The 18,162-nt window shown below is 43.8% G+C and overlaps 2 protein-coding genes across 4 annotated transcripts in view; one reads left to right on the forward strand and one right to left on the reverse strand.

Annotated features, from left to right (window-relative positions):
* Positions 1-5,772, forward strand: part of EPOR (erythropoietin receptor) — a 49,569-nt gene extending 43,797 nt beyond the window's left edge. The window contains exons 7-8 of the mRNA XM_073622689.1: positions 55-142; positions 1,305-5,772. Of these exons, the coding sequence (XP_073478790.1) occupies positions 55-142; positions 1,305-1,958 (742 nt within the window). The 3' untranslated portion in view covers positions 1,959-5,772. The remainder of the gene's footprint in view (positions 1-54; positions 143-1,304) is intronic.
* An 8,571-nt stretch (positions 5,773-14,343) lies between these two features.
* PLPPR2 (phospholipid phosphatase related 2) overlaps positions 14,344-18,162 on the reverse strand; it is a 32,819-nt gene continuing 29,000 nt past the window's right edge. For all 3 annotated transcript variants that reach the window (XM_073622691.1, XM_073622690.1, XM_073622692.1), the window contains one exon: positions 14,344-14,828. In XM_073622691.1, coding sequence (XP_073478792.1) covers positions 14,723-14,828 — 106 coding nt within the window. In that variant the 3' untranslated portion in view covers positions 14,344-14,722. The remainder of the gene's footprint in view (positions 14,829-18,162) is intronic.

An 18,162-nucleotide genomic window follows, 5' to 3' on the forward strand; every position in this document is an offset into this window, starting at 1 on the left:
GTTTGATACCTGCATGCCGGCCGCTATATCACTGACTCATGTCTGTCCTTGTAGGTTCCTCAAGAGTAAGATGTGGCCAGATATTCCAACTCCAGAACACCACTTTAAGGAACTTTACACCACGCATAAAGGGAATTTCAAGGTAGGTGTTATAAAAAAGTAAGGCCTTTTTAGTGTAGGTCTCAATTGCAGGAATTATTGCGCTTTATACTGTTAACAAACAATCCTATTCCTCCCTTTCTTCTGCTCAGTGCGGTTGTCACGCTTACCCTTAATGCAGGTGGTCAGACACCAAAGCTGGATTCTGTGTTCTTTGCCTATAGCAGCCTCCTTTCCCGTAAGGCAAGCAGGCCTACCGGTACTCGGTTGCCCCCGGGACTTATGCACAATGCTATAGTGCTTGGCTACCATGCCAGGGCATGTGCAAACTGAACAAAGCAAACAGGTGCTTGTGGTTGGCAGATAGGCAAGGTTCAGACTAGTCAATATCTCATCTGAGGTCATCAACGAGGGAATCCAATCTAGCAGAACAGGGCAGACAAACAGGGAGCTTGTAATATGTGTAACAAGCGCCATATCAATCAGATTTGGTCTCCACCCAGAGACTGACAACATCAGTCACCTTGCAGGTGGACAGACAGGGAGAACGTATCACAACCAAATACAGGATGCTGGAATGAGACCAGCAGCTACAAAGGATTAGGAGTGCTCCACGCTCCTGACAGCGGTATGGAAGAGTTAAAGCTTTAAGCACTCCTCGCCCCCTTACATGTCACATTTGGCATGTCATTTTTTTTTTGGGGGGGGGAGTGGATGCCTAGTTTTGAGTGGGACTTCCTGTCCAACTTCCTGCTTCCGACTTCAGGCTGCCTAGGCGACTCCTCCTCTCCCCCTAGGGGGCCCCCCCTTACATCACAGGTCCCAGAAGAGTGCTCGTCCACTCGGAGAGCGCAGCATGACTCGTGCACGCGCAGTGCGTGCCCGCCCGTGAAGTCGCAAGCTGTCACAGCCGGGTGCCCACAGTTTCTATGACGGCACTGCGGAGAGGAGAGGGAGAGGAGCAAGGTTTGGTGCAGCCGCATCGCTGGACCGTGGGACAGGTGAGTGTCTGTTTATTAAAAGTCAGCATCTACACTTGTTGTAGCTGCTGACTTTTATTAAACTAAAAAAAGCCTGGAACTCCGCTTTAAAGAAGGAAATTGATCCATGAAAGTCATTTTTTTTCAGAAATTTAATAATGTTAAATGTCTTTGTTTTCTTCATTTGGATAATAACTAGGCATTTGCTCTGTTATTCATTTGCAGACCTGGCTAGGCCAGACGGACTCATACCTTACGTGGATCTCAAGAAATATTTTTCATGAAGGTCCCATCACGACTCTGGAAGTATTATCAGAACTTCCTAACGCTCCTCCATCCTTCTTGCCTCCTGTACCACTACCACCGAAAGACAGCTATGTTGCTTTGGATGAGAATATTTTACCCCCTTTGATGTCATGGATGGTATTTTCGAGACAAGAGAATGTACTGAGAGCTCAGTCCAACCCAGCAGATGAGGGGAAGAGCATCAGGAGAGAGGGAAGGCCACAAGAGGCAGAGGGAAGTCCAGTGGAGTCTGAGGAGGTCAGGCAGCTGACTACTGCAGAGGAACCAGTCACAGATGGCACTGAGATAATGACACTGAAAGGTTTACCTAGCTGTAGGACCATTCTCAGAGAGGACTCTCTAAAATCAGAGGAGGGGAAGCACAGCCCTGCATCCAGTTTTGAGTACACAGTTTTAGAGACGTGTGACGGACTTTTAAGCCCCAGAACCCGGTCAATTCCTCCTCGCCAGCCTCTGAAATATGCCTACCTTCTGATGTCTGAATCTGGGGAGGAAAGTCCTCCTCCATCACCGAACATTTACCAGAACAGCATCTGTGGTCAATTTCCAGCTCCTGTTTACTCCCAGTGCTAGTATGGTCCTTATGATGAAAAATGTGGACTCGCATGTGGCCGAGAAAAAGTCTTCCTCAACTGAGAAAGATGTAACTCTGACAATAAAATAAAAGCGAAGAAAGTGAAGTGAACCACTGCATATGAGGACAGTAATGGATCAGGTCACTTGTAACAGGCATTTTAGTTATGGAAGCACCCTGGATGGTTGATGCCTGATGTTTGCTGACAGCCACACTTCTACATCTACTTGCTTCACCAATACAATGGGTTCTCTGTTTGCCTGTTCTCTCCTTGGCTTGCATAATGCAGAGGATTAGGGTGAGGTTCACACTATTGCGAATTGGATGCAAAGCTGGTTAACACATCTCCAGAGCGGCTCCGGTGCGAATTGCACAGGAGTCCTGTGCGTCTTCTGGTCCATTTTAGGTCTGAATTCAGCCAATAATTCAGGCTGAAATAGGACCTGAAATGGTGGACGGGTACGCCTATGAGCATACCTGTTCACTATGAGCAGCTCCGTGCTGCAGTGTGAACCCAGCCTTAAACTTAAAATGTATCCCCAGATGTTAGGGGGGCCAGAGTAAAAAATGCCCCAACATCAGGTGGAGTAAACAATGCCTCAGGCTTGGTGGTCACTGGGAGATAAAAGAAAATTCCATAGCATGTGTACTAGGTAGGAGGAATAGTGCCCCATTATTGTTGAGGCCAGATGAAGGCTATCAAAGGGCCACATCCAGCCAGTGGGATGCAGTTTGGAGACAACTGTACTAGTCCATGGCCAGCTTCAGCCCATACAGTAACTCCCTATAGACTTGAATGAAGACATACGCCTACACTATGGATGCTAGGCGTACAGCTTCTGTCTAATCTATAAGGTCTTACTCAATAGGCGTGGGCATCAATGAAGATGATTTCTGTAAAGAGGCTGTAAATACCAGGAGGAGGTTGATGTCAAGAAGAGCTAGCTGAGGGGGGGAATCTAGCTGAGATTAGGTTAGGAGACTAAAGAAGGTGGGCTGTTTTTTTTAAGGTGAAGTAGTCCTTTAAGACATATAGAATAATGAAGTGATTCTGACCAACATCTTCCTTCCATAACTAAAATATAATTTTGGGGTGACTTTAGCCTCCAGCAAACTGTGGATGTTGTCAAGAACATGAACTGTAAATATAACAACACTGTACGATATTTGAGCTGAACACTGCCAGATATTTCTGCAAATAATGAATGTGGTCACTAGATTTTATGACATTATGAACCCAAGTCTTTATCATTGCATGTTGCAGTGCCTGATCATAAGGAACATACAGATTATCAGAATGTATTAACTCACAAGCTTGTACCCTCCTTCGTGGAAACCTGTGATGAATGATTTACAAAGGCTATCACTCATGGTCCACTCATGGTCCGGAAATTGCAAGTTGCTTGGCTGTCTTAGAGCTCTCATGACTTAAAGGGTTAGTTCACCTTTACCAAAAAACTGCCTATGCAAGTAACGGGCACCTGTAGATAAAAACAAACTATGTGGCTTTGACCAAAGTTGGATAATGCCCTTGCTATAGATGTAGGCCATTTACGTATCTCTCGAAGTCTAGACAAAAGACTCTTATGCTGTGTACACACGGGCGGACTTTTGGACCGGACTGGTCCGACGGACTAGCCAATAGCTGCCCTAGGGTCGGTTTTTGTCCGTCAGACTAGCATACAGACAAGCGGATTTCTGGGTCCGGCGGAGTTACGACGTAAAGATTTGAAGCATGTTCCAAACCTAAAGTCCATCAGACTTTCAACAGAAGAAGTACGCTGAAGGTCCGATGAAGCCCACACCCGATCGGATTGTCCGCCGGACTCGGTCCGTCGGACCAGTCCAATAGAAAAGTCCGCTCGTGTGTACGCTGCATTAGAGATGGTGTGCCACTGTCCTGTCTCATTCCTAGGACTTCTTTAGGCAGTTTTTTGGTAAAGGTAAACTAACTCTTTAAACTCTGGGTCACTTACCTTGAACAAGTACATTGTACGAAGAAATCTGACTGCAGCTTCTGCACCCTTGTTCCAGGCAAGAGACTCAGCAAATACTGAGCCCAAAAACAGCCAAGAAACTTGCAATTTCAGAAGTTTGCGCTGGCAGAATATTCATTTTCCTCGTGGCAGGTTTCCTTCAAAAGGAATTAACAATCCTTCAGCAAGTCAATAGTTTTTTTTGTGATGTTATATCTAACAGTGAGGTCTCACAACCAGGTATTTGTACAATGTATTTCCAGGCGCTCCATTATCCTGCTACCTATCCAAAACATTAATTAGCTTTCACCAAAATTGTCACTAAAATGTTTTTTTTTTTTATCTGACTGCAGTGGGGACATTAGATTGTCAGCTCCTTGGGGTGGGAACTGCTGTGAATGATCTCTGTAAAAAGATATAGAATTGGTATTCAATACACTGCAAAAGTGAATGAGAGGCAAGGTGGTGAGTGGCAATTGTACACTCTAGTCATCTCCCATTAACGTCATCAATTCATACTTGCTGGAGTTTTGCACGGTTACCCTTAAACCCCCCCCAGGAGACAGACGGGAAGGTGGCGAATGCCGCAAGCACATACCCCCCCCCCCATAGGAGACTGACGGCGGACGGGAAGGCAGTGGTTGCCACAAGCAACCCCCCAGCGGGAGACGGACTGGCTGACTACCTGTAAATTTTGAGGCAGTGGGAAGGAAGAGCCGGGCCGTTGCTTCTTGCTTTCTCCTTCCGGCTGAACAGGAAGTGTGTTCTGAGACCCGATTGGCCGGGGAGTCCTAAGACTCCCTGGCCAATCGGGTCTCAGGACCAGCTTCCTGAATGGCCAGGAGGAGAATCAGGAAGACAATAGCGAATATTAATTTGCTAATGTCACACAACTGGATGGGCTCGGGGCACAGTGCTCTGCACCCCAAGCCCATCCTTTTTTTAAGCCAATTAGAGCCTCAGGCTCTAATCATGTGCTTCAAAAAAAAAACCCCATTGGAATCCATGCATCCAGTGCCCTGCATGTAGATTAGGGGCAGAGTGCATGAATTAGGGGGGACGGCGCCCCTGCACCTCATATGGACGTCCGCCACTGCCGGAGTTGGTGGTTTATGTGACGCAAAGTTATTTACCAAAAACAGCAATGTCCTGATGAACTGACCTCAAGGACAAAGATGGCTTGGTGGACTGACTTCAGGAACACAGAATTGCTGATGGACTGACCTCAAGGGCAGAGATGCCTTGGTGGACTGACCTCAAGAACAGAGATGTCTTGGTGGACTGACCTCAGGGGCAGAAATGCCTTGTTAGACTGACCTCAAGGACAGAGATGTCTTGGTGGACTGACCTTTAGGACAGAGTTGTCTTGATGGACTGACCTCAAAGACAGAGATGTCTTGGTGGACTGGCCTCAAGGACAGAGATGTCTTGATGGACTGACTTCAGGAACAGAGATGTCTTGATGGACTAAGCTCAAGGACAGAGATGTCTTGATGAACTGACTTCAGGAACAGAGATGTCTTGATGGACTGAGCTCAAGGACAGAGATGTCTTGATCGACTGATCTCAAGGACAGAGATGTCTCGAGGGACTGACCTCAAGGACAGAGATGTCCCGTTGAACTGACTTCATGAACAGAGATGTCTTGATGGACTGAGCTCAAGGACAGAAATATTTTCATTCTCACTCTACTGGTGACCTCAGTGTCCTTTTATACATAGAACCTTTTGGTGTAAATATTTCCCCTCAGCCATTTATTTTGTTTTATAGCTAAATATTTGAAATCTGTGTTTCATACTTTTTAAAATACTTTTTATAATAAATGTTTTTACATTTTTTTCTTCTGTGTGTACTAACTTATTTAACCTTTTACTGCCCATGTAATGCATATGTGCGGTGGTATAGAGGGTGGTCTTTCTTAAAAAAAAGAGGGTGGTCTTTAACGCCCTCGCACTGCACATGCATCCATGGATGGCCGAGGTTTCTGTGCTGAGAGCACGCACACTATGTGCACTCAACAGAGTGATCAAGCTGTTATCTTAACAGCTTACAGTCTCTAGTAATGATGAGGAAGAGTCAGGATCGGCTCCCAATCATGTGACCACTTTGACAGTCAATCACAGTGGTCATGTGATCAGGCAGCCCCTCTCCCCAGCATAAAGACCCAGTTAAAGGGATGACACGGCTGGGCAAGGGGGGGGGGGGGGGTGTGTGATAAAGCTGAAATACAGTCTAACAAACATTAGCGATACACAGAGCAATGTGTATTCTTGATCTAATCTTGTCTTCTGTGTAATTCTTCCAGATCTGTGCAGTAATCCAGGAGGAAACAGCTCACTTCTGAGTAGGAGTTTCCTGTAATAAAGACCGGTCACTGCTGCTTTCTTTCTCTGCAGGGTGACTGGTCTTGTCTCTGTCCCCCCCTGTAGTTTTATCCAGGCAGCCTGTAGTGGGTGTTCAGTGTGGTTTATTGTGTGGTTCAGTCCCTTATTTTGCTAATTTGACTGTATTAATTAGAGGATCCAAAAATTGAAATATTTTTCCTCTCCGTGTCCTGTTATATCCACATGGTAAAGGTGCACTCAGAAACAACTGCAAAGCATTATTACAAGACAAATATACAAACGCCTGTGTTATTAATGACCTTCATTGTGGCAATGATTAAATAAAACTAGACGATGGGTGCGCTGCCCTGTGCACCAAATACCACTAGTCTAATGCCCTGTACACACGATAGGATTTTCCGATGGAAAATGTGTGATAGGACCTTGTTGTCGGAAATTCCGACCGTGTGTAGGCTCCATCACACATTTTCCATAGGAATTTCCGACACACAAAGTTTGAGAGCAGGCTATAAAATTTTCCGACAACAAAATCCGTTGTCGGACATTCCGATTGTGTGTGCACAAATCCGACGCACAAAGTGCCACGCATGCTCAGAATAAATTAAGAGACGAAAGCTATTGGCCACTGCCCTGTTTATAGTCCCGACGTACGTGTTTTATGTCACTGCGTTCAGAACGATCGGATTTTCCGACAACTTTGTGTGACTGTGTGTATGCAAGACAAGTTTGAGCCAACATCCGTTGGAAAAAATCCTAGGATTTTGTTGTCGGAATGTCCGATCAATGTCCGACCGTGTGTACAGGGCATAAGTAGATCGTAAAAGGTATGTATGACCATAGATATGCCTATAAGGTGATGTCTGTCTCTCAGATATGCGATACACTCATCCATGTGGACACAAATAACCACCGATTGACGAGCCCCATATATCACCATATCCACAAAAAAGCTTCTTTCTTAAGACTGCATTGACACAAGGCATATCTCACCCCACAAAAAAGAAAAATGGAGGGGAGGGGGGGAAAGAATGTATCAGGACAAAAATTAAATCATGTAAACTTAAATATTACAAGACAGTATCAATTTTAATAGAAGCCATCATTGTGTGCAGCACATACAAAAATGTACAAATAATAGAAATCACACGTTAGAAAGTGATACAGCTACAACATGTCTGGATTCATAGCTGCCTGTTGTGAAGGCTGCACCATCTCAAGTGTTAAATTAAAGGGAAAGACTGCTCAAAGTCATAGGAGGATCAGAGAGGAGGGGAGCCTAAGGTGTAAATAACAGTCATTTGCTTATCCCCAGTCAGCATGCTCCCTCTACTGGTTGGATATCAAAGTTTATCTCCATGGAGGCGTCACCTAATGGCTACAGGCTGGTAAGCCAGAAGTGACTCCCGTCAGGATCCCAAATGCTAATATTCATTTAATACATTTTTTTTTTCAGTTTAGGTGAGGTGAAACAGAATTCTTCCCCATCAGGATTTTCACAGCTCTCTTGTACCCTGTCATGTACTTACAGGGAGGCCGGATCTGGCACATGCTGTATAGTCTACCCTTCATAGCTCTTTTGTACCCTGTTGTCTCCATCTGTCCTTGACATGGCTATGAAAACCTGGGCTGAGCTTTCCAGGTATGCATCCAATCCAGTTGGTACATACAAATGTAAATTCTCTGTATATTTCTGTGGAGAAGCCACTAAAATTTAGATCAACTTTGGACTTCAGGCAATCATTTTCACGCCCATCAACTACTGATATTCACTTGGGATACTGGGCTACAGTATTGTGCAGTATATGAGGGTAAGAAAACCAGAGTGATTGCCTTGTTGCTGAGGTCCAAGGATATTCTAAACTAGGTACCGTATATCAAGCACTGCTGTGCATTTTCTGCTCAGCCTGTTTTTTGTCCCCAAATACTGTATAAAAGCATCAGCCTTTATGTTTTCTGTGTATTCCTATGGAGAATCCACTAAGAGTCTAGGAGACAAAACTTGTGCATCAGTCACCCTTTAGTGGCTATTCCATTGGAATATACAGAGAACTTACATTTGTATGTACCACCTGGATTGGGTGCATACCTGAAAAGTTTAGTCCAGTTTTTCATAGCCACGCCAAGAACAGAAGGGGACAATAGGGTACAAGAGGGTACAAGATAACAAGATACAGAAAAGTACAATATAACAGGGTCCTAGAGAGTACAAAAAAACAGGGCGTCAGAGCGTACAAGAGGGTACAAGAGAGTTGTGAGGATCTGTCTTGTAGGATATGATGTACAGCATATGTCAGATCCTGCTTCACCATAACCCAAGTGCATGTTAGGGTGGATGAGGAGGTCAATGCCTGATTTCTAAGGGCTGTGGACACCAAAGGCTAAGCAATTTTAAACTGGCATCATTGCTGGTCCAGGTATTGTTTATGCTGATGTCACAATACACAACAGTATAAATTTTCAAAAAGCAGTGCCTTTCATCATTAAAAGCATTAAAAGTCTTTAAGCTCCATCCAAGTGAGTTTACCTAGGTTAAGAGAAGGCATCTGAGAGAATGATCTCAACATCCTCTTGTAGGCAAAAATAAGCAGGGTGGGCTGTTTTTTTAAGGTGAAGCAATCTTTTAAGACATATACAATAATGAAGCGATTCTGACCAACACCTTCCTTCCATAACTAAAATAAAATTTTGGGGGGACTTTAGCCTCCAGCAAACTGTGGATGTTGTCAAGAACATGAACTGTAAATATAACAACACTGTACGATATTTGAGCTGAACACTGCCAGATATTTCTGCAAATAATGAATGTGGTCAGTGGCTTTTATGACATTATGAACCCAAGTCTTTATCATTGCATGTTGCAGTGCCTGATCATAAGAACCCTTGAAATAATTTGCAGGTCTCGGGGAAAGCTTCCAAAAACCAATTCATAGGTGGTCAGTGGGAAAAAGGTCCCTTTATCGGTGACTAGTGGAAAGAATGTCCCCTTTGTGGTGGTGGTCAGAATGCCACCTTTACAGACAGCTAAAAAGATCATTAGTGCCATGCAGCTGGCTCTGCCAAGTGGCATTGAGATCATTCTCTCAGATGCCTTCTCTTAACCTTGAGCAGTCTTGACCTATGGAGGCACCATCAAATGGAAGGCCAATCAGTCACAGTTCAAGGAGCATCTAGCAACCTCTAGAGGAACCTTAGGGTTCCACTGAATCCTGGTCGAGAATGGCTGAGTTACACTTTACATTGTAACTTTGTATCAAGTCACAAGGAGAGGGGCTACAGCAGGGGGTGATCTGTGTCAGACATTTGTAAAAACAGCCAAGATTTGCACAGGCATTAGGCTTTACATAACTATCATCTCTTAACCAACGCATCAGTTCTGAAATTAGATGCTGATCCTAGATGATATCTAAAAAAGATGGATCTGGCCTTCTGGGCATTAAGAAAGATGAAGACATGTTCAGAGGGGCAAGACCAATACTGTGATCTTTGTGAGAGGTAAAAAAATACCTGTAAGTATAAAATGTGCACATTTTGTAACATACGTGCACTTAACATACGTGCACTTAAAATGATATACAATGCCACAAGGCCTGCTTTAAGCTTTCCACCTGGAATAAGCTCTTTTAGTAGAAACGTTTTTCTCTGATTAAAAGCATCTGGGCCTGGAGGTCACTGTTTTTTAAGCACATCTTTCCTTCTGCTCCACTGATCACATGATGCATTATTCTACCACATGCATCTTATTCATTTTCAATGGGTTGTCAACGAATGGCAATGCAGGTTTTACCAGACCTGCACTTTTTTCCAAAAGCAGCGCACCACAATGCAGATATGAACCATCAGTGCATTGTAGGGCGGCTGAAATGGATATGTGTTGTGGTGCACTGTTCCACTCAAAATGGTACCACTATGTAGGTTCATTGGAGTGCCATTCAAAATAGTTCCACTGTGAAACTTCCTTGGAGTGCCATTCAAAATGCTACCACTGTTTAGGTTCATTGTAAATTCCAATCAAAATAGTTCCGCTGTGAACTTCATTGGAGTTCCATTCAAAATGGTACCACTATGTAGGTTCAGTGACGGTCCATTAAAAATGGTAACACAATGCAACGGTCTGAAGGACCCTTACAATGCTCTTTGTTGTTGGAAAGGTAGTTATTATTTCATGATAGGTGCAGCTACATGGGCAGCAGTCAATGAGTAGTCTGATATCACCAATGAGAGGGGAAAATACAAATGCAGCAATCTAGCTTGGTTAGGCTGCAGCCCGCCTGAGAGGGGCTTTTAGTTAACTATACTGTTGGGTTGGTACACATGCAGTGGGATTTGCACTGTGATAGCTATTCGTGCAACATCACACAAGATGAGGCTTGGGGAGTCCCACAGAGACCCCCAGTGCCGCCTAACCTTAATGTACACCTATTACATTGCAGCATACAGCAAGCTGCCAAGAAGCAGGGAAGGCTGGCTCGGCTTTTGTTGTAATCAAGTTGAAGGTTTTAGTGTATTTCACAAAAGTTCTGCCCTGCCCAACCACACCTTTAACTCCTCTGTGGCAGTGTTAGAATGTTAGGTTAGGCGAGTTAGGTGCAGGAGCTTTCCTACACATGAAATGATGCCCCAGCTCATTCAACCAACCCTGACGAAGGCAGTTGCTGTTAGGTTAAGTTCACGCAGACCATGGATTTAAATGGGCAGACCCGTGCAGGTACTATTGGCCCAGTCTGTCAACACTTCCCAACTGAAGGGAGGCAATGAAAATGAATAGAATAGTGTGGCCCGAATGTTGCATGCAATGGTTGGGTTGTTAAAGTGCAAAGCAATGCCTAGTAAAGGTGACGTACAGAGCCATTTGGCAGTTGGTAGGCACTAAAAATGCCCCCAAAACATCCACTTTTGAGGTCCCCATGAATTAGGTTTTACTGGGCTGGAAAAAAATCCAGCAGATTCTGAATCCCTCCGCTGTTATCTGGGGATAAGGGTCATAAAGAACATCCTCCACTCTGCTCTTAGAAGACACCAAATAGAACAAACCTGTTCCCCTTAAGGTAGGATCAACCCTGGAAGAATCATGTGGCAACTTCTAATAGGCAGTTGATGTGATGGAAGAACTTCTTCTGACTTCATAGCTAAGCTTCACCCTTTACCACTCCATTGTCCAGGGAGGCTCACTAGTTTCCAGCAAACTTCTCAAAAGACAGCACTAGGGTCATCGGTTCAAATCCCAACCACGGCACTACCTGCCTGGAGTTTGCATGCTCTCCCTGTGCCTGCGCGGATTTCCTCCTGGTACTCCGGCTTCCTCTCACACTCCAAAGACATGCTGGTAAGTTAATTGGCTTCTGTCTAAATTGGCCCCAGTATGTGTATGTATGAATGTGAGTTAGGGACCTTAGACTGTAATGCCCTTGAGGGCAGGGACTGATGTGAATGTACAATATATATACTGTATAAAGTGCTGCGTAAATTGACAGCACTATATAAGTACCTATAATAAATAAATCTATATATACAATGTAGCGCATAAATGTGATATGTACTCTTCACAAACACCTCAATTGTGAAAACCGGGTGTAGTGAAATACCAAAAAAATGGGGTGGGGATAAGGGTGAAGTCCATATGAGTGAACCTAAAGCACAGAAAAGTCTCTAAACAAATGTGCACATGAAAAATCGCTGGCAGTGAGAGTGTTCATAATGTGGACTGAAGACTGGGTTGGTCAACACACGGATGCGGCTTCCACATGTGACTGCATCCATTTAAAAAAAATGGTAGGCGTGAACTCTTACTGGATCCTGTGGACTCCCCTGTCGTATGACATGGAGTCATGTAGGCATTTCGCCACTCTGGGAGTGTAAAACGATATCCAGATCGTCAGAGCTCACAGATTCCCCAAAACACTGCGCTAAGCTAGTACATGGAGCAGCTACATACAATGTGACAAACAAAAATACAAAATCTATATATACAATGTAGCGCATAAATGTGATATGTACTCTTCACAAACACCTCAATTGTGAAAAAATCACTGGCAGTGAGAGTGTTCATAATGTGGACTGAAGACTGGGTTGGTCAACACACGGATGCGGCTTCAACATCAAATCGAAAAAATGGTAGGCGTGAACTCTTACCAGATCCTGTGGACTCCCCTGTCGTATGACATGGAGTCATGTAGGCATTTCGCCACTCTGGGCATGTAAAACGATATCCAGATCGTCAGAGCTCACAGATGTCGATTCCCCAAGTGCTCACAGGGTCGTCAGACGAATCTTTGTGATGGATATGGACGGAGTTCTGGCGACTGGAGTATGTAATAGGTAGCAGAGATGGGGTATTTTACTTCTCTCCCGATGATATGTAAAAAGAAAAGAAGAGCTTCCCCATAGTGCAGATAAAAACGATGGTATCCTTTTATTGTAATAAAACCAGATACATAAAAACAAAGTGATCACTATAAAAAATCTGGGGCAACTTAAGAGAAGGTAAGGGAGCCCGACATGTTTCGACCCATAGGTCTTCTACTGGGGCATGCTCCAGTGCCCCAGTTAAAGACCTATGGGTCGAAACATGTCGGGCTCCCTTACCTTCTCTTAAGTTGCCCCAGATTTTTTATAGTGATCACTTTGTTTTTATGTATCTGGTTTTATTACAATAAAAGGATACTATTGTTTTTATCTGCACTATGGGGAAGCACTTCTTTTCTTTTTACATATCATCGGGAGAGAAGTAAAATACCCCATCTCTGCTACCTATTACATACTCCAGTCGCCAGAACTCCGTCCATATCCATCACAAAGAATCGTCTGACGACCCTGTGAGGACTTGGGGAATCGACATCTGTGAGCTCTGACGATCTGGATATCGTTTTACATGCCCAGAGTGGCGAAATGCCTACATGACTCCATGTCATACGACAGGGGAGTCCACAGGATCTGGTAAGAGTTCACGCCTACCATTTTTTCGATTTGATGTTGAAGCCGCATCCGTGTGTTGACCAACCCAGTCTTCAGTCCACATTATGAACACTCTCACTGCCAGTGATTTTTTCACAATTGAGGTGTTTGTGAAGAGTACATATCACATTTATGCGCTACATTGTATATATAGATTTTGTATTTTTGTTTGTCACATTGTATGTAGCTGCTCCATGTACTAGCTTAGCGCAGTGTTTTTCTGTTTTTTTTCACTATAATAAATAAATAAAGACAAGGGGATATCAGCTGATCAAGCAAAGCTGCCATGTCAACGAACTCCAGGAGCAAATTAAAGCTAAAGCAGGAGAGGCACAAAAACCACCTTTATACCAGTAAAAGAGTTGAATTTGTGGCATATTCTCCTATGCAGTCCTTTTTTTTTTTTTTTTTTAGTTTTAATTTAAGCTGTGTCTCAGCATTCAACTATCAGATGCCAAAGCCTCTACTCTCCACTGACATTCTGGTATCTTTCAGTGGACTGACAGTCTGGTCATGCAGAGTAAATGCAGAAATGCAGAGTACAATCTGGCCCTAGGATCCAGGGGGCTTCAGAGGGACACAAGGATCAATTTGTAGACAAACACAGCACTGTTATCGTAAGTGTGTTTTAGTCTGGGTCAGGTCCACTTTAACATTCAAAATACTCTAAAACCTTCATAAAAGGAAAAAACAAAGGGTAGTTCCGACCCTCTCCTATCATCTTCTTTTGCAGCAATTTGTCTACTGACAGGTACACTTTAAGGAGACTAGGGGTCCTATTCAAATAACTAATTTTATGACTCTCTGTGAAATTCCATCTGCTTTTTTTATCCATATCTACAAGATTGGATAGAGATAGGTAAACCAATGGATTAGATCCAATGAAGACTTTATGAAGTTCTTTCTTGGATTAGATATGGATAAGAACAGGTTTAGGGTGGGGAACATTTTTGACAATAGTTTCAGTAAAAAAAAAAACTGTCCAGAAGGTTTTGCAGACTGGAGAAAGTTAGCTACAAAATAGATTTCACTGAACCATATTTTTAAAACACAGTAAAAATTAGTGACGAATTATCACCGAAGAACTAAAAAAACAGCTGAAAGTGTGGGAATTGATGATCAACCACAAGGGTTTTCATATATAACTATGCCCCACGTTTTAGATACAGAATTGCTGCAGCCCAACATCTGTAAGGGAACAGAGGAAGGTCATAAGTGCTCCTTATGTTGCAAAAATAAAGGTATGAACGCACACATGTGAATGACGAGCGTGGTAAATAACACTACTATGATGAAATCACTTTTGATCTGTGAGAATTTGGTGTCAAAATCTGGAAAACCTCTCACATTATGTTGCCAGTGTCAGAGCGAGGGAAAAGGCAGGAGATTTGGTCTCTGACGTGCATACAGATATTCAGTGCAAAGGGATCACACGCTCACAGCTCTTGGGCACCGTCCAGTTGGTGAGACTCCGATGAGCGCCATTGAGCTCTATACTTGGCTGGTCATACAGTTCGATGGTATAAGAACATCTGGGGTGACAGGAACAAGGCATGGAGGAGGGTCAAGTGACATCACTGGATGTAGTTCCACAATCCTATTGAGGGGAAAGAAGGAAGAAAAAGAGAAAATGAGGGAGAGAGAGAGAGAGAGAGAGAGAGAGAGAGAGAGAGAGAGAGAGAGAGAGAGAGAGAGAGAGAGAGAGAGAGAGAGAAATGGAGGGAGAGAGAGAGAGAAGGAGAGAGAGAGAGAGAGAGAGAGAGAGAGAGAGAGAGAGAGAGAGAGAGAGAGAGAGAGAGAGAGAGAGAGAGAGAGAGAGAGAGAGAGAAAGAGAATGATTAAAGGAGGGAGAGAAAGAGAAAAAAGGGAAATAATGTTATAATTGTACAGCAAACTACACATACTGATTTTGCTGTAAACCATTTTACACCTATTATTATTTTATTATTACCGGTACTTATATAGCGCCATCAATTTACACAGTGCTTTATATATACACTATAGTGTCAAAAGTATTGGGACGTCTGCCTTTACATGCACATGCACTTTAATGACATCCCAGCCTTAGTCCGTAGAGTTCAATATTGAGTTGGCCCACCCTTTGCAGCTATAACAGCTTCAACTCTTCTGGGAAGGCCATCCACAAGGTTTAGGAGTGTGTCTATGGGAATGTTGGACCATTCTTCCAGAAGTGCATTTGTGGGGTCAGGCACTGATGTTGCATGAGAAGGCCTGGCTCGTAGTTGCCACTCGAATTCATCCCAAAGGTGTGGTTGAGGTCAGGACTCTGTGCAGGCCAAAGACCCTAGTGCCATACCTCCCAACATTTTGAGATGGGAATGAGGGACACCTACTAGCAAACGTATGTAGGCATAGGACACGCCCCCCTACCACACCCCCTTAAAGGAGAATTAACCAATAAAAAAGGTTAATTAAATCAAAAAGAGCTTTTTTTTACCACTACTATTCCTTTATATTGGCTTTAAAAGTTTACAAACGCAGCAATTTAGAATTTGGATAAAAGGTTTAGCACTGGGAAACACTTTTTGAAAGATAAAAAGTGCATTTTATATATAACTGTATGGATCAGACCAAAATGAGGGACAAATGAGGAGGAATGAGGGACAGAGGGACATTGCTCCAAATCAGGGACAGTCCCTCAAAATCAGGGGCAGTTGGGAGCTATGCTAGTGCTGCCAGGTGGAAGCCACTGAATTTTATATTTATATAGTACTTTTTCCCCTCTTGGGACTCAAAGCACTTATCAAATTGGTGCTGGGGCTGATAGGAGGTGGGGCAGCCATCTTTGATGCATTCAGCAGAATATCATACTAGGGCCAATTTTAGTCAACTAACCTACCAGCATGTCTTTGAAGTGTTGAAGAAAACCAGCAAAAGCAAAGGGAGAACATGCAAACTTCATGCAGATAGTCCTGGCTAGGGTTTGATTCGAGGACCCCAGTGCTGATAGGCAGAAGTGTTAGCCACTTTACTCTCCCTAAGCTGAACTCTGGGGAAATTAAAAATCTACCCCTGCGGTGGGGCTCCCCCTGCTCTGCAAGTAAATGCTTGTTTTTTTCTCAGGGCAGGCCCCTCCTTATATGGGACTGGCTTCCAGAAGCCTCTTCCCTTCAGCAGTGCACTCCAGCCAGCATTTACAGCTCTGACAGCATCACATACAACACAGCACCAGTAGTCCCCCATTGTAAGAAAGGATGCCTGAGGGCCCACCCACAACCCGAAGCATCGGAGAGAAGATGTGAGCGTTGCCTGCCCGATAAGCAAGGGATATGGTGAGTAAAAGGTGCTTTTTACATGTACCCTAGGCCATACCTCCCAACATTTTGAGATGGGAATGAGGGACACCTACTAGCAAATGTATGTAGGCATAGGACACACCCCCATGCCACACCCCTTGGAGAATTAACCCAAAAAAGGCTAATTAAATCAACAAGTGCCTTTTTTTTTACCTCTACTATTCCTTTATATTGGCTTTTAAAATTGACAAATGCAGCAATTTAGAAATTGGATGAAAGGTTTTAGCACTGGGAAACAATTTTTGAAAGATAAAAAGTGTATTTTATATACAGCTATATAGATCAGACTAAAAAGAGAGACACATGAGGGGGAAAGAGGGACAGAGGGACATTGCTCGAAATCAGGGACAGTCCCTCGAAATCAGGGACAGTTGGGAGCTATGCCCTAGGCATAAACAAACATTTAGCCTTTGCAATGCAGGGGGAGCTCCACTTGAAGGGTAGATTTTTATTTTACCCGGAGTTCAGCCTTAAATCTCTAAGGGTATGTGACACAAAGCAAAACACTGTCCAAAAAATAAAATCATGTAATCTGACATAGTGTGGCTACTGGGCATATTCTTTCCAGGTGAGTGACTGAACATAAAAATAATCTGCACACTGAGATTCATAAGATTGCTTTGCGATACAATGGGGAGGGGGGGGGTTAGTAAAACTGGAGAGTGCAAAATCTGGTGCAGCTCTGCATGGAAACCAATCAACTTCCTGGTTTTATTACCAAAGCTTAATTGAACAAGCTAAAGTTAGAAGCTAATTGGCTACCATGCGCAGCTGCACCAGATTTTGCACTCTACAATTTTAGTAAATCAACCCCAATATCTTTAGAATGCACTTACCATTCTATAGCAAACAATGAGCATATTAATAATCCACTATACAAGATTCTTTCCTGAGCCTTTCTCTCCCATGCACCCCCCATCATGATCCATGATACCGTGGTCAGGTTATGCGCCTCCGTCATCCCGCTGCTCTCCTCTCTCTCCCTCCCTCCCTGCCTGTCAGCTCCTGTGTGTGTGAGATAATCTCTTCCCCCCTCCTGCCCTATTAGTAGCTGACAGTAAAGTTAAAAAAGATTACTGCCAGCCCCTCTGTTCTACTAAGCTATACTACCCGGTGTACAGTACATGTTTGAATAAAATTGTGCCCGTAAAAAAATGTAATTAAAAAATTTGTTCAGTTTGTTTCTGGCCGGTCACATGACCTCCGGATGTTCTCCTCCCCCAATCTAAGGGCTACAGCAGGAAAGGCTGAGCGGACAGCACAGCAGTCACGTGACCTCCCGGCTGACGTCAGAGGGAGATCTCGGGCTCTCCCGCTGTAGCCCTTAGATTGGGGGAGGAGAGCGACCGGAGGTCACGTGACCGGCCAGAAACAAACTGAAATAAGGTATTTACAGGCACAATTTTATACAAACATGTACACAGGGTAGTATAGCTTAGTAGAACAGAGAGGTTGGCAGTAATCTTTATTTGACTTTGCAACCACTTTAAGAAGGTAATACACCTCAAGGCAAAATTATAATGTGTTAACTTGCACATAAGTAGGAATAGATGCTTAAACCTACTAAACATCTTCAGGTCCTATTCAGGTCTAAGGGCGTGGCAGCTTGCTACC

The sequence above is a fragment of the Aquarana catesbeiana genome, linkage group LG03, assembly GCF_042186555.1.
Source record: "Aquarana catesbeiana isolate 2022-GZ linkage group LG03, ASM4218655v1, whole genome shotgun sequence".
NCBI lineage: Eukaryota > Metazoa > Chordata > Amphibia > Anura > Ranidae > Aquarana > Aquarana catesbeiana.